At 38.9% G+C, this 15,196-nt stretch overlaps 1 protein-coding gene across 1 annotated transcript in view; it reads right to left on the bottom strand.

Annotated features, from left to right (window-relative positions):
* Nucleotides 1–15,196, bottom strand: part of LOC109883527 (aminopeptidase N) — a 41,828-nt gene that overhangs the window by 15,884 nt on the left and 10,748 nt on the right. Inside the window, exons 5-9 of the mRNA XM_031812975.1 lie at nt 15,012–15,166; nt 12,764–12,877; nt 12,329–12,472; nt 11,542–11,607; nt 8,331–8,396 (exon numbers count right to left, since the gene is read on the bottom strand). Of these exons, the coding sequence (XP_031668835.1) occupies nt 8,331–8,396; nt 11,542–11,607; nt 12,329–12,472; nt 12,764–12,877; nt 15,012–15,166 (545 nt within the window). The remainder of the gene's footprint in view (nt 1–8,330; nt 8,397–11,541; nt 11,608–12,328; nt 12,473–12,763; nt 12,878–15,011; nt 15,167–15,196) is intronic.

Raw genomic sequence — 15,196 nt, 5'->3', positions numbered from 1 at the left:
GTTAGTCTCCTTACATTTATAACTGTAGTGTTAGTCTCCTTACATTTATAACTGTAGTGTTAGTCTCCTTACATTTATAACTGTAGTAGTCTCCTTACATTTATAACTGTAGTGTTAGTCTCCTTACATTTATAACTGTAGTGTTAGTCTCCTTACATGTATAACTGTAGTGTTAGTCTCCTTACATGTATAACTGTAGTGTTAGTCTCCTTACATTTATAACTGTAGTGTTAGTCTCCTTACATGTATAACTGTAGTGTTAGTCTCCTTACATGTATAACTGTAGTGTTAGTCTCCTTACATTTATAACTGTAGTGTTAGTCTCCTTACATTTATAACTGTAGTGTTAGTCTCCTTACATTTATAACTGTAGTGTTAGTCTCCTTACATTTATAACTGTAGTGTTAGTCTCCTTACATTTATAACTGTAGTGTTAGTCTCCTTACATTTATAACTGTAGTAGTCTCCTTACATGTATAACTGTAGTGTTAGTCTCCTTACATTTATAACTGTAGTGTTAGTCTCCTTACATTTATAACTGTAGTGTTAGTCTCCTTACATTTATAACTGTAGTGTTAGTCTCCTTACATTTATAACTGTAGTGTTAGTCTCCTTACATTTATAACTGTAGTGTTAGTCTCCTTACATTTATAACTGTAGTAGTCTCCTTACATGTATAACTGTAGTGTTAGTCTCCTTACATGTATAACTGTAGTGTTAGTCTCCTTACATGTATAACTGTAGTGTTAGTCTCCTTACATGTATAACTGTAGTGTTAGTCTCCTTACATTTATAACTGTAGTGTTAGTCTCCTTACATTTATAACTGTAGTGTTAGTTTCCTTACATTTATAACTGTAGTGTTAGTCTCCTTACATTTATAACTGTAGTGTTAGTCTCCTTACATTTATAACTGTAGTGTTAGTCTCCTTACATGTATAACTGTAGTGTTAGTCTCCTTACATTTATAACTGTAGTGTTAGTCTCCTTACATTTATAACTGTAGTGTTAGTCTCCTTACATGTATAACTGTAGTGTTAGTCTCCTTACATTTATAACTGTAGTGTTAGTCTCCTTACATGTATAACTGTAGTGTTAGTCTCCTTACATGTATAACTGTAGTGTTAGTCTCCTTACATTTATAACTGTAGTGTTAGTCTCCTTACATGTATAACTGTAGTGTTAGTCTCCTTACATTTATAACTGTAGTGTTAGTTTCCTTACATTTATAACTGTAGTGTTAGTCTCCTTACATTTATAACTGTAGTGTTAGTCTCCTTACATTTATAACTGTAGTGTTAGTCTCCTTACATTTATAACTGTAGTGTTAGTCTCCTTACATTTATAACTGTAGTGTTAGTCTCCTTACATGTATAACTGTAGTAGTCTCCTTACATTTATAACTGTAGTGTTAGTCTCCTTACATTTATAACTGTAGTGTTAGTCTCCTTACATGTATAACTGTAGTAGTCTCCTTACATTATAACTGTAGTAGTCTCCTTACATTTATAACTGTAGTAGTCTCCTTACATTTATAACTGTAGTGTTAGTCTCTTTACATTTATAACTGTAGTGTTAGTCTCCTTACATGTATAACTGTAGTGTTAGTCTCCTTACATTTATAACTGTAGTGTTAGTCTCCTTACATTTATAACTGTAGTGTTAGTCTCCTTACATTTATAACTGTAGTAGTCTCCTTACATTTATAACTGTAGTGTTAGTTTCCTTACATTTATAACTGTAGTAGTCTCCTTACATGTATAACTGTAGTGTTAGTCTCCTTACATTTATAACTGTAGTGTTAGTCTCCTTACATTTATAACTGTAGTGTTAGTCTCCTTACATTTATAACTGTAGTGTTAGTCTCCTTACATGTATAACTGTAGTAGTCTCCTTACATTTATAACTGTAGTGTTAGTCTCCTTACATTTATAACTGTAGTGTTAGTCTCCTTACATTTATAACTGTAGTGTTAGTCTCCTTACATGTATAACTGTAGTAGTCTCCTTACATTTATAACTGTAGTGTTAGTCTCCTTACATGTATAACTGTAGTGTTAGTCTCCTTACATTTATAACTGTAGTGTTAGTCTCCTTACATTTATAACTGTAGTGTTAGTCTCCTTACATGTATAACTGTAGTGTTAGTCTCCTTACATTTATAACTGTAGTGTTAGTCTCCTTACATGTATAACTGTAGTAGTCTCCTTACATTTATAACTGTAGTGTTAGTCTCCTTACATTTATAACTGTAGTGTTAGTCTCCTTACATGTATAACTGTAGTAGTCTCCTTACATTTATAACTGTAGTAGTCTCCTTACATTTATAACTGTAGTGTTAGTCTCCTTACATTTATAACTGTAGTGTTAGTCTCTTTACATTTATAACTGTAGTGTTAGTCTCCTTACATGTATAACTGTAGTGTTAGTCTCCTTACATTTATAACTGTAGTGTTAGTCTCCTTACATGTATAACTGTAGTGTTAGTCTCCTTACATTTATAACTGTAGTAGCCTCCTTACATTTATAACTGTAGTGTTAGTTTCCTTACATTTATAACTGTAGTAGTCTCCTTACATGTATAACTGTAGTGTTAGTCTCCTTACATTTATAACTGTAGTGTTAGTCTCCTTACATTTATAACTGTAGTGTTAGTCTCCTTACATTTATAACTGTAGTGTTAGTCTCCTTACATGTATAACTGTAGTAGTCTCCTTACATTTATAACTGTAGTGTTAGTCTCCTTACATTTATAACTGTAGTGTTAGTCTCCTTACATTTATAACTGTAGTGTTAGTCTCCTTACATGTATAACTGTAGTAGTCTCCTTACATTTATAACTGTAGTGTTAGTCTCCTTACATGTATAACTGTAGTGTTAGTCTCCTTACATTTATAACTGTAGTGTTAGTCTCCTTACATTTATAACTGTAGTGTTAGTCTCCTTACATGTATAACTGTAGTGTTAGTCTCCTTACATGTATAACTGTAGTGTTAGTCTCCTTACATGTATAACTGTAGTGTTAGTCTCCTTACATTTATAACTGTAGTGTTAGTCTCCTTACATGTATAACTGTAGTGTTAGTCTCCTTACATTTATAACTGTAGTGTTAGTTTCCTTACATTTATAACTGTAGTAGTCTCCTTACATGTATAACTGTAGTGTTAGTCTCCTTACATGTATAACTGTAGTGTTAGTCTCCTTACATTTATAACTGTAGTGTTAGTCTCCTTACATTTATAACTGTAGTGTTAGTCTCCTTACATTTATAACTGTAGTGTTAGTCTCCTTACATTTATAACTGTAGTGTTAGTCTCCTTACATGTATAACTGTAGTGTTAGTCTCCTTACATTTATAACTGTAGTGTTAGTCTCCTTAAATGTATAACTGTAGTGTTAGTCTCCTTACATTTATAACTGTAGTGTTAGTCTCCTTACATTTATAACTGTAGTGTTAGTCTCCTTACATTTATAACTGTAGTGTTAGTCTCCTTACATTTATAACTGTAGTAGTCTCCTTACATTTATAACTGTAGTGTTAGTCTCCTTACATGTATAACTGTAGTGTTAGTCTCCTTACATTTATAACTGTAGTGTTAGTCTCCTTACATGTATAACTGTAGTGTTAGTCTCCTTACATTTATAACTGTAGTAGTCTCCTTACATTTATAACTGTAGTGTTAGTCTCCTTACATTTATAACTGTAGTGTTAGTCTCTTTACATTTATAACTGTAGTGTTAGTCTCCTTACATGTATAACTGTAGTGTTAGTCTCCTTACATTTATAACTGTAGTGTTAGTCTCCTTACATTTATAACTGTAGTGTTAGTCTCCTTACATTTATAACTGTAGTAGCCTCCTTACATTTATAACTGTAGTGTTAGTTTCCTTACATTTATAACTGTAGTAGTCTCCTTACATGTATAACTGTAGTGTTAGTCTCCTTACATTTATAACTGTAGTGTTAGTCTCCTTACATTTATAACTGTAGTGTTAGTCTCCTTACATTTATAACTGTAGTGTTAGTCTCCTTACATGTATAACTGTAGTAGTCTCCTTACATTTATAACTGTAGTGTTAGTCTCCTTACATTTATAACTGTAGTGTTAGTCTCCTTACATTTATAACTGTAGTGTTAGTCTCCTTACATGTATAACTGTAGTAGTCTCCTTACATTTATAACTGTAGTGTTAGTCTCCTTACATGTATAACTGTAGTGTTAGTCTCCTTACATTTATAACTGTAGTGTTAGTCTCCTTACATTTATAACTGTAGTGTTAGTCTCCTTACATGTATAACTGTAGTGTTAGTCTCCTTACATGTATAACTGTAGTGTTAGTCTCCTTACATGTATAACTGTAGTGTTAGTCTCCTTACATTTATAACTGTAGTGTTAGTCTCCTTACATGTATAACTGTAGTGTTAGTCTCCTTACATTTATAACTGTAGTGTTAGTTTCCTTACATTTATAACTGTAGTAGTCTCCTTACATGTATAACTGTAGTGTTAGTCTCCTTACATGTATAACTGTAGTGTTAGTCTCCTTACATTTATAACTGTAGTGTTAGTCTCCTTACATTTATAACTGTAGTGTTAGTCTCCTTACATTTATAACTGTAGTGTTAGTCTCCTTACATTTATAACTGTAGTGTTAGTCTCCTTACATGTATAACTGTAGTGTTAGTCTCCTTACATTTATAACTGTAGTGTTAGTCTCCTTAAATGTATAACTGTAGTGTTAGTCTCCTTACATTTATAACTTTAGTGTTAGTCTCCTTACATTTATAACTGTAGTGTTAGTCTCCTTACATTTATAACTGTAGTGTTAGTCTCCTTACATTTATAACTGTAGTAGTCTCCTTACATTTATAACTGTAGTGTTAGTCTCCTTACATGTATAACTGTAGTGTTAGTCTCCTTACATTTATAACTGTAGTGTTAGTCTCCTTACATGTATAACTGTAGTGTTAGTCTCCTTACATTTATAACTGTAGTAGTCTCCTTACATTTATAACTGTAGTGTTAGTCTCCTTACATTTATAACTGTAGTGTTAGTCTCCTTACATGTATAACTGTAGTGTTAGTCTCCTTACATTTATAACTGTAGTAGTCTCCTTACATTTATAACTGTAGTGTTAGTCTCCTTACATTTATAACTGTAGTAGTCTCCTTACATTTATAACTGTAGTAGTCTCCTTACATTTATAACTGTAGTGTTAGTCTCCTTACATGTATAACTGTAGTGTTAGTCTCCTTACATTTATAACTGTAGTGTTAGTCTCCTTACATGTATAACTGTAGTGTTAGTCTCCTTACATTTATAACTCTAGTGTTAGTCTCCTTACATGTATAACTGTAGTGTTAGTCTCCTTACATGTATAACTGTAGTGTTAGTCTCCTTACATGTATAACTGTAGTGTTAGTCTCCTTACATTTATAACTGTAGTAGTCTCCTTACATGTATAACTGTAGTAGTTTCCTTACATGTATAACTGTAGTGTTAGTCTCCTTACATGTATAACTGTAGTGTTAGTCTCCTTACATTTATAACTGTAGTGTTAGTCTCCTTACATGTATAACTGTAGTGTTAGTCTCCTTACATTTATAACTGTAGTGTTAGTCTCCTTACATTTATAACTGTAGTGTTAGTCTCCTTACATGTATAACTGTAGTGTTAGTCTCCTTACATTTATAACTGTAGTGTTAGTCTCCTTACATGTATAACTGTAGTGTTAGTCTCCTTACATTTATAACTGTAGTGTTAGTCTCCTTACATGTATAACTGTAGTGTTAGTCTCCTTACATGTATAACTGTAGTGTTAGTCTCCTTACATTTATAACTGTAGTGTTAGTCTCCTTACATGTATAACTGTAGTAGTCTCCTTACATTTATAACTGTAGTGTTAGTCTCCTTACATTTATAACTGTAGTGTTAGTCTCCTTACATGTATAACTGTAGTGTTAGTCTCCTTACATTTATAACTGTAGTGTTAGTCTCCTTACATTTATAACTGTAGTGTTAGTCTCCTTACATTTATAACTGTAGTGTTAGTCTCCTTACATTTATAACTGTAGTAGTCTCCTTACATTTATAACTGTAGTGTTAGTCTCCTTACATTTATAACTGTAGTGTTAGTCTCCTTACATTTATAACTGTAGTGTTAGTCTCCTTACATGTATAACTGTAGTGTTAGTCTCCTTACATTTATAACTGTAGTGTTAGTCTCCTTACATTTATAACTGTAGTGTTAGTCTCCTTACATTTATAACTGTAGTGTTAGTCTCCTTACATTTATAACTGTAGTGTTAGTCTCCTTACATTTATAACTGTAGTGTTAGTCTCCTTACATTTATAACTGTAGTGTTAGTCTCCTTACATGTATAACTGTAGTGTTAGTCTCCTTACATGTATAACTGTAGTGTTAGTCTCCTTACATTTATAACTGTAGTGTTAGTCTCCTTACATTTATAACTGTAGTGTTAGTCTCCTTACATTTATAACTGTAGTGTTAGTCTCCTTACATTTATAACTGTAGTGTTAGTCTCCTTACATGTATAACTGTAGTGTTAGTCTCCTTACATTTATAACTGTAGTGTTAGTCTCCTTACATTTATAACTGTAGTGTTAGTCTCCTTACATTTATAACTGTAGTGTTAGTCTCCTTACATGTATAACTGTAGTGTTAGTCTCCTTACATTTATAACTGTAGTAGTCTCCTTACATGTATAACTGTAGTAGTCTCCTTACATTTATAACTGTAGTGTTAGTCTCCTTACATGTATAACTGTAGTGTTAGTCTCCTTACATGTATAACTGTAGTGTTAGTCTCCTTACATGTATAACTGTAGTGTTAGTCTCCTTACATTTATAACTGTAGTAGTCTCCTTACATTTATAACTGTAGTGTTAGTCTCCTTACATTTATAACTGAAGTGTTAGTCTCCTTACATGTATAACTGTAGTAGTCTCCTTACATTTATAACTGTAGTGTTAGTCTCCTTACATGTATAACTGTAGTAGTCTCCTTACATGTATAACTGTAGTGTTAGTCTCCTTACATTTATAACTGTAGTGTTAGTTTCCTTACATTCCATTGACCTTTCTTTCCTTTGTCACGTTCGTGTAGTTGTTCCTGGGTCGCTAGTGGATCATATCAGACTAACATTGTCTAATAATTTGGGACATGCAGCCTATTTGAATCATTATGGAAACTCAGACTACAGGTTCACAATGACTGTACCTATTTGAATCATTATGGAAACTCAGACTACAGGTTCACAATGACTGTACTTATTTGAATCATTATGGAAACTCAAACTACAGGTTCACAATGACTGTACCTATTTGAATCATTATGGAAACTCAGACTACAGGTTCACAATGACTGTACTTATTTGAATCATTATGGAAACTCAGACTACAGGTTCACAATGACTGTACCTATTTGAATCATTATGGAAACTCAGACTACAGGTTCACAATGACTGTACCTTTGTCCTACAGTTCCAAGATTAGTGAGGATTATTGGGCTAGTTTTAGATGTTCAACCCCCTGTTGTACATGTTTTTCTACCTTCAAATATCTCATGGAATTAACTTGAATATGACAACTTTCAGGATGATTCATAAATATTTTCCTAACCCTAAATAATCAGAGATCAGAGTATTTTTAAATATACTAGTTGGTCCTGAAACAGAGGATAAGAGTCATAGCTGGCTTTCCTTCAGAATCCATGTATTCTGAACCCATTCCCTTAATGTAGTCTAGTGAGTCCACAAAATGATATGCATTCTGAACCCATTCCCTTAATGTAGTCTAGTGAGTCCACAAAATGATATGCATTCTAAACCCATTCCCTTAATGTAGTCTAGTGAGTCCACAAAATGATATGCATTCTGAACCCATTCCCTTAATGTAGTCTAGTGAGTCCACAAAATGATATGCATTCTGAACCCATTCCCTTAATGTAGTCTAGTGAGTCCACAAAATGATATGCATTCTGAACCCATTCCCTTAATGTATTAAATGCACTCCGTATTTAAAGGGATGGTTTAGGATAAATGTACTGAAAACCCTATTGAATGAAAACTGCACGAGAAAATCTGTTAGCCAGCAAGTGGGATGTTTTTGCAACAGTTGAATTAAATGTATTCAGCAGCGCAAGGGAACCACGCCCGCAAAACCCGTTACGCACATTCATAAGGTATGTCTGAACACCAACTATTGAGAAGCGCGTAGGAAAGACATACATTTCCTAAGTCTGAATCGGGCCATTAATGAATAATGGGCCAGGTATATGAAGGTTAACATTATGACCAGGATCATGTATTACCATCTGCAGGTGCTTCCAGAGGTCCTGGTAAACTGTGTTGCTGTACTTGAATGTATTCAGATACGTCTGTGGAGAGATCAGGTCACATTTCAGCTTCAAAATATCAAATCACTTCTCTTTCAGTCCGTCACTCTGTATAATCATTTTGTGATTGTTTTATTGAACCTTTATGTAACTAGGCAAGTCAGTTATTTTCAATGACGGCCTACACAGGCCAAACCCGGATGACGCTGGGCCAATTGTACTCCTCCCTATGGTACTCTCAATCACAGCCAGTTGTGATACAGCCTGGATTTGAACCTAGCACTGAGATGCAGTGCCATGGGGCTCCCGATGACAGGAGTGAACGACCAATCACATTCACCTGAAGAATACAACGACATGCCCAATGAGACAATGAATGCAAAGCCTGCCCTAGGAAGCCCACCTTCCTGGCTCATTTCCTCAAGTCTTCGCTCTTCAGCTCGCCTGAAGGAGACCATGTCACACAATTTACAAAGACTACTGGATTCGGCTCCGACTTAGCTGTCTGTTAGTGGGGAGAGAGTACCCAGCGAACAATGAGGAATCTGCCCAGAAGCTGCCCTCTTCCGAGGGAACTGATTGAATCGGCCCGGAATCGGGTGTCAGACTCGGCCCAGAATCAAAATGAATGACTGCCCAGAATCAGGCCAAGTACATCAGGCCGTTTCCGTCTCCCTGAATTCAGCCGACGTTGCCAGCATCTCACCAGCATCCCCCCAGAAGCGGCCCGATGCATATGTAAATAAATGTAAATAAACAACATTTCCTGATTTAGTCATTTTAAATATTACAATTATACATTTTATACATACAAATTATACCCTTCCACAAAAAAAACATTTTCTGTTGGAGGAAACCTCATGGGTCTCCCGGCCACGGCCGGCATGAATCAAGGGCCTACGGTGTCACAGGCGAACTTGAAATGCTCGACCCGCTCCACTACAGCCCCATCGATGTCCATTTCCTGTCGTCCACGATCGTCTCCTTTGTCTTGCTCACATTGAAGGATAGGTTGCTGTCCTGGCACCACACTGCCAGGTCTCTGACCTCCTCCCTATAGGCTGTCTCAACGTTGTCAGTGATCAGGCCTTACCACTGTGGGTCGTCAGCAAACGCAATGATGGTGTTGGAGTGGCCAGAGAGTCGTAAGTGTAAGTGAACAGGGAGTACAGGAGGGGACAAAGGATTGAGGATCAGCGTGGCAGAAGTGTTGTTACCCACCCTTACCACCTGGGGGCGGCCCATCAGGAAGTCCAGGATCCAGTTGCAGAGGGAGGTATTTAGTCCCAGGGTCCTTAGCTTATTGATGAGCTTAGTGGGCACTATGGTGTTGAATGCTGAGCTGTAGTCAATGAACAGCATTCTCACATAGGTGTTCCTTTTGCCCAGGTGGGAAAGGGCAGTGTGGAGTACAATAGAGATTGCGTCATCTGTAGATCTGTTTGAGCGGTATGCGAATTGGAATGTGTCTAGGGTTTCCGGGATGATGGTGTTGATGTGAGCCACGACCCAGCCTTTCAAAGCACTTCATGGCTACCGACGTGAGTTCAATAATTTGCTAAATATGTGTATGGACCAATAACATCTGCTAAATATGTGTATGGGCCAATACAATTTGATTTGGATTTGATTTGAAATGATTGAGAGCTCCGGTGTCATAGCCAGGAAGGTGTGGCTTCTGAGGACGGGCTCTACATTCATTGGCCCATTGGGTGTGTTTTTAGTTTTCTTCAGGTGAATGTGATTGGTCGTTGACTCCGCATAGCATGTTATACCTCGTTCCCTCCTTCAGGGAGCAGTAGTTATATTCATAACTGTAAGTTCTCACTTTTATATGTGTCACTCATATATATATATATATATATATATATACACTGCTCAAAAAAATAAAGGGAACACTTATTAAACAACACAATGTAACTCCAAGTCAATCACACTTCTGTGAAATCAAACTGTCCACTTAGGAAGCAACACTGATTGACAATAAATGTCACATGCTGTTGTGCAAATGGAATAGACAACAGGTGGAAATTATAGGCAATTAGCAAGACACCCCCAATAAAGGAGTGGTTCTGCAGGTGGTAACCACAGACCACTTCTCAGTTCCTATGCTTCCTGGCTGATGTTTTGGTCGCTTTTGAATGCTGGCGGTGCTTTCACTCTAGTGGTAGCATGAGACGGAGTCTACAACCCACACAAGTGGCTCAGGTAGTGCAGCTCATCCAGGATGACACATCAATGCGAGCTGTGGCAAGAAGGTTTGCTGTGTCTGTCAGCGTAGTGTCCAGAGCATGGAGGCGCTACCAGAAGACAGGCCAGTACATCAGGAGACGTGGAGGAGGCCGTAGGAGGGCAACAACCCAGCAGCAGGACCGCTACCTCCACCTTTGTGCAAAGAGGAGCAAGAGGAGCACTGCAAGAGCCCTGCAAAAAAAAGCTCTGCTGCCTGCAACATCCTCCAGCATGACCGGTTTGGCGGTGGGTCAGTCATGGTGTGGGGTGTCATTTCTCTGGGGGCCGCACAGCCCTCCATGTGCTCGCCAGAGGTAGCTTGACTGCCATTAGGTACCGAGATGAGATCCTCAGACCCCTTGTGAGACCATATGCTGGTGCGGTTGGCCCTGGGTTCCTCCTAATGCAAGACAATGCTAGACCTCATGTGGCTGGAGTGTGTCAGCAGTTCCTGCAAGAGGAAGGCATTGATGCTATGGACTGGCCCGCCCGTTCCCCAGACCTGAATCCAATTGAGACATCTGGGACATCATTTCTTGCTCCATCCAACAACGCCACGTCGCACCACAGACTGTCCAGTCCACCTCATCAGGAGCATGCCCAGGCGTTGTAGGGAGGTCATACATTCAGTTGCAGGCCACACACACTACTGAGACTCCTTTTGACTTGTTTTAAGGACATTACATCAAAGTTGGATCAGCCTGTAGTGTGGTTTTCCACTTTCATTTTGAGTGTGACTCCAAATCCAGACCTCCATGGGTTGATACATTTGAATTTCTGCGTGATTTTGTTGTCAGCACATTCAACTATGTAAAAAAAAGAGTATTTAATAATATTTCATTCATTCAGATCTAGGATGTGTTATTTTAGTGTTCCCTGAACAGTGTATATAAATCTAAACAAAATGATGTGGAACAAAATATAGTAATTAGACATGTACATAAACATTACTCACACTAAGTCCTCGGGCGAAGACCGGCTCTGTCAAGAACTCAGACAGCATCCTCAGAACTGCAGCTCCCTAGGAGGAAGAGAACACAGGATATAAGAAATAAAACGTCTGACTTGTCATGGCCCAGTACAGCCTGCCGCTCTCGCCTGAATCAAAATCCCTAAGAGAAATGCAAACAGAAAATAATTTAATTTCCTTGAGGACATGTGACATTTGCTATTTCAAAGTAATTCAGATTATTTTATTTCAAGTCGACTAAAACCCAGATGATTTTGACCCAGATGATTCTGACCCAGATTACTTTGGACCCAGGTGATTTTGACCCAGATGACTTTGGCCCAGGTGATTTTGACCCAGATGATTTTGGCCCAGGTGATTTTGACCCAGATGACTTTGGCCCAGGTGATTCTGACCCAGATGATTTTGACCCAGGTGATTCTGACCCAGATGACTTTGGACCCAGGTGATTTTGACCCAGATGACTTTGACCCAGGTGATTCTGACCCAGATGACTTTGACCCAGGTGATTCTGACCCAGATGATTTTGACCCAGATGACCCCCGACCCAGATTACTTTGACCCAGATGATTATTACCCAGATGACTTTGACCCAGGTGATTCTGACCCAGATGACTTTGACCCAGATGATTATTACCCAGATGACTTTGACCCATGTGATTTTGACCCAGATGATTTCGACCCAGATGATTTTGACCCAGGGGAATGTGGCATGCTGTGCTGTGTTGTGAAGCCAGTAGGTTGCCAGTAAGAGGTGTGATTAGAAGCATACCTTGCTGTAGGTGATGGTGTCAAACAGTTCACTGATCTGTGCAGGCCTCATGACGTCTTCCTCTTTAGCAGAGAGAGGGTGAGAGGAGGCCAGCGCGTCTACAGACATCGCCCCATGCACCTCCTTCAGCACTATCAGGTCTGTCTGTGGAGACATCAGGCCTTCGCTTTTAACCTTTCACTTGTACCGGCAGATGGAATTTGGAGAGCAGATTTCTTTGTGGATTAAATCCTTGAGAAGGGTATATTTGGAGAGCAGATTTCTTTGTGGATTAAATCCTTGAGAAGGGTATATTTGGAGAGCAGATTTCTTTGTGGATTAAATCCTTGAGAAGGGTATATTTGGAGAGCTGTGCAACAGTTCAAGTTGTAATGTACATGTTTTATCTCAAGTCAAGTTAGGAGTCACTCAGAGAAGATGAAAAGAAAGACTCACTACGTTCCACGTGGGTTCAGCAGAGTTGGCCCCAAGATACGAGACGTAGGAGGCAAAGCCCTCGTTGAGCCACAGGTCATTCCACCACTTCATGGTCACCAGGTTACCAAACCACTGTGGACATATAAACCTTTTTCAGCCAGTGGCATAGAGGGACAGGACACAGGGTGCAGAGAGGAGAGGGACAGGACACAGTATATTATAGTGTTGACTGTAACACAGCCTCTCAGTATATTATAGTGTTGACTGTAATACAGACCAGGGGAGCCAGCAGCAGCCTCTCAGTATATTATAGTGTTGACTGTAATACAGCCTCTCAGTATATTATAGTGTTGACTGTAATACAGACCAGGCAGCCAGCAGCAGCCTCTCAGTATATTATAGTGTTGACTGTAATACAGCCTCTCAGTATATTATAGTGTTGACTGTAATACAGCCTCTCAGTATATTATAGTGTTGACTGTAATACAGCCTCTCAGTATATTATAGTGTTGACTGTAATACAGACCAGGGCAGCCAGCTGCAGCCTCTCAGTATATTATAGTGTTGACTGTAATACAGCCTCTCAGTATATTATAGTGTTGACTGTAATACAGACCAGGCAGCCAGCAGCAGCCTCTCAGTATATTATAGTGTTGACTGTAATACAGACCAGGGGAGCCAGCTGCAGCCTCTCAGTATATTATAGTGTTGACTGTAATACAGACCAGGCAGCCAGCTGCAGCCTCTCAGTATATTATAGTGTTGACTGTAATACAGACCAGGGGAGCCAGCTGCAGCCTTTCAGTATATTATAGTGTTGACTGTAATACAGACCAGGGGAGCCAGCTGCAGCCTCTCAGTATATTATAGTGTTGACTGTAATACAGACCAGGAGGCCAGCAGCAGCCTTTCAGTATATTATAGTGTTGACTGTAATACAGACCAGGGCAGCCAGCAGCAGCCTCTCAGTATATTATAGTGTTGACTGTAATACAGACCAGGGGAGCCAGCTGCAGCCTCTCAGTATATTATAGTGTTGACTGTAATACAGACCAGGAGGCCAGCAGCAGCCTCTCAGTATATTATAGTGTTGACTGTAATACAGCCTCTCAGTATATTATAGTGTTGACTGTAATACAGACCAGGGCAGCCAGCAGCAGCCTCTCAGTATATTATAGTGTTGACTGTAATACAGACCAGGGCAGCCAGCAGCAGCCTCTCAGTATATTATAGTGTTGACTGTAATACAGACCAGGGGAGCCAGCTGCAGCCTCTCAGTATATTATAGTGTTGACTGTAATACAGACCAGGAGGCCAGCAGCAGCCTCTCAGTATAGTATAGTGTTGACTGTAATACAGACCAGGAGGCCAGCAGCAGCCTCTCAGTATATTATAGTGTTGACTGTAATACAGACCAGGAGGCCAGCAGCAGCCTCTCAGTATATTATAGTGTTGACTGTAATACAGACCAGGAGGCCAGCAGCAGCCTCTCAGTATATTATAGTGTTGACTGTAATACAGACCAGGAGGCCAGCAGCAGCCTCTCAGTATATTATAGTGTTGACTGTAATACAGACCAGGCAGCCAGCTGCAGCCTCTCAGTATATTATAGTATTGACTGTAATACAGACCAGGGGAGCCAGCTGCAGCCTCTCAGTATATTATAGTATTGACTGTAATACAGACCAGGGGAGCCAGCTGCAGCCTCTCAGTATATTATAGTGTTGACTGTAATACAGCCTCTCAGTATATTATAGTGTTGACTGTAATACAGACCAGGAGGCCAGCAGCAGCCTCTCAGTATATTATAGTGTTGACTGTAAAACAGACCAGGAGGCCAGCAGCAGCCTCTCAGTATATTATAGTGTTGACTGTAATTCAGACCAGGGCAGCCAGCTGCAGCCTCTCAGTATATTATAGTATTGACTGTAATACAGACCAGGGCAGCCAGCTGCAGCCTCTCAGTATATTATAGTGTTGACTGTATTACAGACCAGGGGAGCCAGCTGCAGCCTCTCAGTATATTATAGTGTTGACTGTAATACAGACCAGGAGGCCAGCAGCAGCCTCTCAGTATATTATAGTGTTGACTGTAATACAGACCAGGCAGCCAGCTGCAGCCTCTCAGTATATTATAGTGTTGACTGTAATACAGACCAGGGGAGCCAGCAGCAGCCTCTCAGTATATTATAGTGTTGACTGTAATACAGACCAGGCAGCCAGCTGCAGCCTCTCAGTATATTATAGTGTTGACTGTAATACAGACCATGTGAGCCAGTTCATGAGAGATGACCGTAGCGATCCACTCTTTGTCTCCATTGGACGAGCTGGCAGGGTTGTAGAGCAGGGCTGTCTCTCTGTAGGTGATCAGACCCCAGTTCTCCATGGCTCCAGCACTGAAGTCAGGCAAAGCTATCTGGTCTACAGAGTAAAGGAGCTGAAATATCCATT

The sequence above is a fragment of the Oncorhynchus kisutch genome, unplaced genomic scaffold (assembly GCF_002021735.2).
Source record: "Oncorhynchus kisutch isolate 150728-3 unplaced genomic scaffold, Okis_V2 Okis03b-Okis08b_hom, whole genome shotgun sequence".
Classification (NCBI taxonomy): Eukaryota; Metazoa; Chordata; class Actinopteri; order Salmoniformes; family Salmonidae; genus Oncorhynchus; species Oncorhynchus kisutch.
This window is presented reverse-complemented; position numbering and strand designations above follow the sequence as displayed.